The sequence below is a fragment of the Berghia stephanieae genome, chromosome 5 (genome assembly GCF_034508935.2).
Source record: "Berghia stephanieae isolate SIO BIC M18660-M18661 chromosome 5, UCSD_Bste_1.3, whole genome shotgun sequence".
NCBI lineage: Eukaryota > Metazoa > Mollusca > Gastropoda > Nudibranchia > Aeolidiidae > Berghia > Berghia stephanieae.
In genome coordinates this window covers 32,612,005-32,620,541 of record NC_088364.1, presented here as the reverse complement: position 1 = coordinate 32,620,541, position 8,537 = coordinate 32,612,005, and the positions used below count along the sequence as shown (strand labels likewise).

General features: G+C 36.5%; 1 protein-coding gene across 1 annotated transcript in view; it reads right to left on the bottom strand.

Annotated features, from left to right (window-relative positions):
- Positions 1-349: 349 nt before the first annotated feature.
- Positions 350-8,537, bottom strand: part of LOC144973922 (glutamyl aminopeptidase-like) — a 74,645-nt gene continuing 66,457 nt past the window's right edge. The window contains exons 16-18 of the mRNA XM_078916811.1: positions 6,391-6,531; positions 1,727-1,808; positions 350-523 (exon numbers count right to left, since the gene is read on the bottom strand). Coding sequence (XP_078772937.1) covers positions 365-523; positions 1,727-1,808; positions 6,391-6,531 — 382 coding nt within the window. The 3' untranslated portion in view covers positions 350-364. The remainder of the gene's footprint in view (positions 524-1,726; positions 1,809-6,390; positions 6,532-8,537) is intronic.

Below are 8,537 nucleotides of genomic sequence, written 5' to 3'. Positions count from 1 at the left end.
GTAGGATACATTTTATCAGTGTTTCCCTGCCTATTTATTTTGAGGAGTGGTGAGGTTAAAACTAAATTACTTCGACTCATTGATCTGCTGCCAATATGTCAGTTGGCTAATAACTCCCCCGCCTTTTTTTCTAAACATAAAACAAAACTAAACAAACAAAAAAAAAAAAAAGATTACTTACTTATCCGAACAAGCGACCACCTGAGATCTAGCCATTCGGTAAAAAAAACAAAACAAAAACAAAACAAACTTACTCCGCAATCTAAACACCTCTTGGGATTGTCAAGACACGACTTATTCTACTTTTTTTTTTAAAAAAAGAAAGAGAACCGAACGTCAAACGCATTCCGCAGCTTATTACATTTTATTTGTTCACGACATTCTTGTTATTCACAATCCAAGTCAGGATTTCCTCCCTGTTGCTCTCCAGCCATCGAATGTTCTTGTTGATACTCTCCAATGCCATTTTACGGTAGCGAGCACTTGTACCTTCATTGGGATGTTGGCTGAAGAAACGTTCCACCTAGGTTGGAATAAGATGCAAATAAACTCTATTATATATTATCAATCGTCTCAACACGGTATTAAGTTGGAAATAATCTCACGTTTACAGTTGAATTTTAAGCTTAACTTATTATATGAGTTGAAATAAACGCAAGCAATGAGAGAGTGACGCTTGTTTCTTAAACCTAAGAGTGCTTCAGAGCCATTATGCACATGGAGCCAGAGTCACTGAGTAAACCATTCGGCGGAGGCAGAATGATATTCCGCGGTGGCATCAGACGTATAGAAAAAAATGACTTTGTTGTTTGAGAGAAAGGCAAGATAGCCGTAACCTCAAAGAGGTCTTACAGGTCTATATCGCCCTATAATGGGACCCATGAATATCTGGATGTTTTACAACAGCAACAACAACAACAGAAAAAAACCCCAAATACAATACAAATCAAACAAACAAACAACACCTGATTCGATGATGCCGTATTATGTGGTACTTTTTGTCAGGAACGAATTTTCGAGGTTTTACCCCAAGCATCCAAGTATCCCGACTTTTCGCCAATCGGGCACGCATTCAACTAAGTTGGACGCCATGTACAAAATGGACACGTGGGAACTGTTGAAGTTGTCTCCGATCAAAGTATGGAATTTTGCTCAAGAAATCTGCTGAGTGGAATTCCTCTCATTTAAACATTTGTAAAACGCCAGATTGGTTGTTAACTCTGACATCTAGTTCAAAACAATTAACATCAAGGCAAAAAGAGGGCTTCAGCGAAAGACATACATAAACGTTTCTAGTTCAGATCCTTCTTCAATAAAACAAACAGTAAGAAAACGGACAAAAAAATATGCTAAAATGTGTGCACATCAGTTTTTTTTCATCTCCTCTATAAAACCGACACATTCCAACATAAATAATTCAATACCGTCTCCGTGCTTTTATCTCAAAATACGGTCCGAATTTGTGACATCCTATTGCCTGGTGTCACGCTATTGAACAGTGTTTGGGACCGTCAAAATAGTACACAAACTTTCAGAAGAGGGCCATCAGTTTTCTTTATTGTCTACCATTTTCTGTGGACTAAGATTCCATTTAGCATCTGATTATTCTTCATTATAATGCAATTCTTTACTAAACTTATGGAGAAGTAATAGAAGATATAATCAACAATTGTGATGCGACTTCGCGACATAATATTTTTAAAAGGAACATATATCGTTAACTCACCTCTTTCAATCGCAAATGTGTTTTGAAATCGCGGACTAGGTAGTATGCCATTCTTCCAAAGTAACGATCCATAACGGTAAACCTGAGTAGGGAAAAAGCAAACAACACCATTCATTATTTTACAATCAACAGTAGAGAAAAAGCAAACAAACAACACCAGTCATCAATTTTCAGTCAATCTTAGGGAAAAAACAAACAAACAACATGTCATTATTTTACAGACCACAATAGGGAAAACGTTAACAAACAACAGCAGTCAGTATTTTACAGTCAACAGAATAGATAATGAAAACAAATAAGGATTTTTCTGATGTTGTCTTGTATTTTACTACTAGATATTTTACCATAGAACAGTAACGACCCAAAGTATGTACCTACGGATTTTTAGTTTAATCTTAAAAATGAATTTTAAGCAACAGATTCACACCGGTTATATTTCCATTTTGAGGCGGCGGGTTACATGTTAGATTATTTTTCAGACAAAGCTGTAAGGTCAACATGTTCGTTGAATCAGTCAGCAGGGACTAGCAATATTATGATGTAAAAAGTAATTATTGAGTTAATCGACAACTTAGCCTCTTCTTTTTTTGTTTTTGTTTTCAATTCTAAGACTAATCTCGTCATGAAGCAATCTAAGACCCTCCGTGATGTTATTTTCCTGGGTTGTTTTATATCATGACTTAATGACTTCTCAAAGTCCTTTTCTTATTTGTGTTTAACCTTCAAACGTCAAATCAACAAACAACAAGAGTCCACTGGGAGGCGCCGTAAAGTCATGTTGGGTTAAAAGATAACATCTGAAATACGAGTGCAAGTCTAATTTGTAATATAAGTGCCTCACACAAAAACTGTAAACAAGAATATGTAATGTGTTTCAGGAATTTAAAGGTCGTTAGCTTGTTTTAAAAGATTGAACAATCGTGGCATCATTTTCTCTCTCTCTCTCTCTCTCTCTCTCTCTCTCTCTCTCTCTCTCTCTCTCTCTCTTTCTATATATATATATATCTCTCTCTCTCTCTTTATTCTCTCTTTCTCTGTGTTTATCTCTCTCTATGTATGTGTGCGTTTGCGTCTGTATATGCGTGTGTTTGTGTTTTTGTGTCGTTGCTCTCGTCTGGGGCCATTGTGGCACATGGAATCCCTCGCGGGATTTTTCACCAGTTCCATGTTTTACCATTTGCATACTTTATTGATGTGACTTTACCACATTAAGTTTTTCCTAGTTTGGAGCCCTAGATAAATTAATAAATTGATAATTAATAATAATCAATCAAACAAAACACTATAATTTGAATAATTAATTAATAAATAAGTAAATAAGAAAGTAAATAAATAAATAAATAAATAAATAAGTAGATCAATAAATAAATAAATAATGTTATCCATCCATAAGGAACTTGGACTTTCATATGTAAATTACCAAACTGAATAAAAAAAAAAGTATAAATAAGGGTATTGCTGTGTGTGGCCGTTTAGAGCAAAGTTAAAATCTAAAGGGATTTGCTCCCGTAGATGGAAAGTCATTGCATACCACTTAGTTTCACCCCCAGAGAGTTATTCGATACTTGAAATGACTACAAATAATTCTAGAATATATTAAGGTCTTCTCGGGAGGTTATTGATCTGCATTAAAGGCATTCATAAATGCACAGCCCAATTTGTGACGATACTTTATTTTGTAAGTCACTTATATGACACTGGGACAAAAGAGAAAGAGAGAGAGAGAGAGAGAGAGAGAGAGAGAGAGAGAGAGAGAGAGAGAGAGAGAGAGAGAGAGAGAGAGAGAGTAGAAGACTGTGAATTTCCAGATTCGCAGTTACTCAAGCTTGTGGATAAAGTTGAAGGCCTTTCTAATGTTCAAAAGTGCTCTGTTCACTTACTCCTGATTCAGGTTCGAGCCGGCAATTTGACACATATTCATGGGTGTGCCCCTGAGAAAGGTATTTTGCAAACAGTTCGCCCCTATGGGAGATGGGCATTAAGTTAAGAGGTCGCCAAGGTGGGCAAGAACCCGAGACGGCAGAGCATCTAGTCGAAAGGTGTGTTGTGACGATGCTACCAGGCGGGTTCGCGACGGTGCACGAATGCGGACCGGACTTTGCTGATTGGGTCGATCGTCATAACATAGTAGTGTGAACCATAAGAGGCTGCTGCTGCCAAGGTGGAAAAATGGCGCAATCATTGATTGAAAGTTGTACTGGTGTATCTCAAAATGCATTTATTTCTCGCCCATCATCATCAAGAGATTTAAAAACAATGAATAGCACTTAATTACAAAGTAGTGTAAATAGCTGCAATATTTATATCTAATACACATCGCTAGGTCTTAGGTTTGAGAGTTTTTTTTTCCAAGATGAGGGTCATTTAAATCGATCGATATTTGGAGGACGAGTTTTCCGGCCAAATTTTTAAATACGTATCTTTCCTGAGTACGGCAGTTAACTGCTTAACTTTGGCATCAGGATAATAATCGATCTGAAAAGTTATCAGAATACTAAGTTTCTGTCAAATTGGATACACAAAATGATTAGCATTCCTGAGCCATACGTTTTGACAACAACCTGTTCTCTACAAATCGCGTGGAAACTAGTCTTTTTCAGTCTTAATATAATGTGCCACCTACATCGACATTATCTCATTCGTCTGTAGTGTTTCATTCATTCCGTTTTGTTGATAAAGGGAAAACCCAAAACGTCCATTTTATCTGTTTTCGTATGTTATATTGAAGCTTACATTCAATTTCACATTTTATTTAAGTCTACATCAGGAACAATGTCCTGATTAAGTTGCATCGTTATTACTATTTGCTTCGTATACACGGATAACCATATATCAAATGAAAGAAAAACAATTCTTTAGATAATCAGCCTCACCGTTAATGTGTTAAAAGTAAGAGACTCACTCAACTTATTATCTGGATTAAAGAAATTAGCCCTGGAAATGTGGTGCAATAGATAGAGACAGTTGTACTATTTAGATAAGGTGCAAAAAAGCTCCAGTGAATATCAATTCCTCACTTTTAGATTATTTAATTCCAGCCCCATTTTTAAAATATACAATCGATGAAATAACTAAAGTAAAAGATTCCAATGGTAATATGATGCTGGCAATCTTCACGTGAACCCATATTTTAAACAACGATTGCCCATTAAAAAAAACACTAAAAGCTTTTACGACCAGTAGTTCATCCGTCCCCGGGTTTATTGCACTTATCATTTCTAAACCTAAAATACATTTGGGCATATTTGCTATATTATGACAATCACTGTTTCCCATTAGCTTATAGGAAACGTATAGGGTTATCTGTCTTTTAAAAAAATATTGAGCTTTGTATAGCGCAATATCGACTGAACGCTTTACAAGGGGTCAATGACCAACAGCAACATTCAACATGTAAAACGTGACATGACGCCTGTTTGGCGATATTATACCTTTTTCGGACAAAGACAACGCTGTTAACGTCCAAGTACTCATTTTACATCTGAGCACGATGGGAGAAAGTGAGTAAAGAGCCTTATCCAAGGACTCAACTATACACCGAGCGAGGTTTGAAGATTCGAAATCGAATGTCATACCACAAGGAGGCCACATAGCAGCACTAAATTTTATTGACTCGTCCCCATGCAAGATGCCATCATCTGAATATTTCACAAAGGATTTTAGATAATCGATCAAACAAAGTATTTTGCTTGATTTACGGTATTTACTTCTGTTATTCTAGATATTGAGCTTTATATAGCGCAATATCCACTAAATGTGCTCAAAGCGCTTTAAAGGTGTCCCTGGTCCACAGCAACATTTAACATGTAGGACGGGACATGACACCTGTTAGGCGATATTACAAATTTTCGAGCACAGACAACGCTGTTAACGGCCATGTACTCATTTTACACCTGAGTACGGTGAGAGAAGGTGAGTAAAGAGCCTTCTCCAAGGACTCAACTATGAGCCGAGCGAGAGGCTCGAGCCCTGGACCTTCCGATCCGAAAGCGAGTGTCATACCACAAGACCACATAGCCGCACAATTTGACTGTTATGGTGTTGGTTTTTTTTGGTTTTATTTTTTTAAAGGGTTTTATGGCTTGAGACACATTTCGGTCATTATAGCGCCAGTAAAAAGGTAAAAACTGGGATAGTCAAAGCATTCTAGAATTACAATCAAAACAACACAGAAAAAGTAAGACAAGGGGAATTGGTTCAAATAAAGAACAGATGGAAAATCCAAGAGTACACTATCAGTGTACTTAGTTTGTGATCACCAAAAAGTCTCATCCAGACAGCAGCACAGTATCCCACTAAGAGAAATGCACTCAAATTAATGTCTACATGTTCAAAACAAACAATAGAACTATCACTTTCAGTTTATAAAAACGATGGTTTACAAGGAAAATATTTATCACATTCCAAAACTAGCATTATGCATTTGACTGTGTCCCTCTCAGCCAATGACTCCGGTAAGGGTCAGGAAAAGACCTAGTAATCTCAATCCAAGGCAAAGACAGTAGGCAACTCAGAAAACAGATAAAGGGGAACAGAAGGCACATCAAGTGACATCCTGTCCACTGCGGGGGCCCTTGTTCAAGTGAGCAAAATTAGGAGTTAGTAAACGTGCTCACGGAAACCTCTCTTTAAAAAATTGTCGAAAAACCATGAACTGTACATACACATTTTCCATCTGCTCGTAGTTCTCTTGCATCCAGTCCCAAACCATGTGCGTAGCATGGGGATTGCTACCGACATACTGAATGGCAGAAAAGAAGTCTTGTCTTCTGATGCCATCGAAACGTAGGGCTTTATCCAAAAATCTGCGAATAAAAAAATAGAAAATAACATGAGACATAATGCGTGGGTTTCATGCCCCTGAAAGATTATCAAGTGCAAAATTTAGAGTAATGAGACAAATTTGACAGTCAGTTACCACTAGCAATGTTACAAGTCAAAAACAAAACAACCCCTCCTCCCACCCCCCTCCCGCCCCCTTTCCAACAAAAATAAAAATAAAAAAAAAAAAAACCCAAAAAATCAAAATAAAAATGAAACAAAACAAACTTTGATAATACTTCATTTTTTAACATGAAAAGTATGCTTCAAATAAGATATTACCCTTATATTTTCTCATAATTGACGAGGTTTATGTCAATATGTACCTAAATCTAGAAGTGGTAATTTTACTATGAGGATTTATCATGTTTTCTTAGTTATATAAAGAGCATTGTTGTCTATTTTTTATGTGCCACATGTTGCGAGAATCAATCATAAAATCGTGGCATTTCAAATAGAACCTATGCCTTGAGTCTATAGTATCTCAGCCATGGAGCTGGAATCTAACCAAGATTTTATTGCACTGAATGGACATTAGCAGTTGATTGCTACCCTCTGGACGTTAGTCAGTAACAAAGTTGTTGTTTTTTTTTTCGTCAGACCTAACAGATTCCACTACCCAATAATTTCTGGATGAATATTTTTAAGAATCTAAACTTCATCTGGAACCGTCCAAACTGGTGTTCTAACTATTGAGCTGTGGGTACCCTTCTTTATCTCATATGTCGGTTTTCCAATTAACCACCTTCTCGGTTGATCGCCAATACTAAAGATAGAGTAGTAATTCTCTCTCTCTCTCTCTCTCTCTCTCTCTCTCTCTCTCTCTCTCTCTCTCTCTCTCTCTCTCCCCCCCCCCCCCCCGCCTCCCCCCCCCTCCGTTCTTCTTCTCCCGTAAGGCCATGTAATGGAGCGACCTTCAACATACATTTTTTTCTCCGGATTCTACGATAGGGTTGACTGGGAGCACATATTACAGGAATGTTAGTTTCGGCGTCGGTTATCATTGTCCATTGAAAGACAATTACAGCAAACAATGAACAGAGCAAAAAACGAATACGACTAACAATGCCCTGTGTCGTTACAACGAAAGATTCTTATAGTAACTTCCTTTCTATGTATAACATTCCTGCTATGAAGAACAATGAATCTCTAAATAGATAAGGAATGAGCATTGACTTCTTATATAGAATATCATAGCACACGTTGGAAAAACCCAGTTTACTAAAAACCCAGTTTACTACGCTTTGTGCTCTATCAAAAGAAAAATTATGCCATTTTGGTAAGAAATAATTTAAATACTTCACTTCAAGTATCCCCCCCCCCCCTAGTGAAAATCGTCAAAGAGTCTAAGTTTAAGGGGTTTTGCGAATAATTTTCACATTGCAGATCGGCTTCATCAATTTGAATTTGAAGTAGAGATAATAGTTTTCTGGCCAACATTTTCGAAAAGTGTCTTCTGATAGTGTGACTGCTCTTATAGTAAATGTCTCAACGTTTTAACGAACGTTATAGATTGAGCAAAGATCCGTCAGAATTCAAGCGTTTTCTGTATAATTATGACCTAAAAATGTAGCTGTCACTGTTTGACAGCAAAAAAAAAAAAAAAAAAAACTGACATAAATGTGCTTTATGAATGCTTGAGTTCTAGGATTATATTATTTAAAACATTATGATTGTTAAATTATTTTTTTTTTAAATCGGTGACATTTTCAATCTAACCTCGAGTGCTGACCAAACCACTGCGTCGTCAACTAAATGCCTGGAAACATTCATTTGACAGAAAAAAATGTTAATACGAGTATGACGGCTAAATTTGATTTGGACATAAAATACTATGCGAATAAATGATTGCATCACACATTCAATCGAACGCATACACTGACATAACACGCGAATGCTTATAAACACATATATACATATATAAACACACGCACGCACATATATTTATGTACATATATATATATATATATATATATATATATATATATAT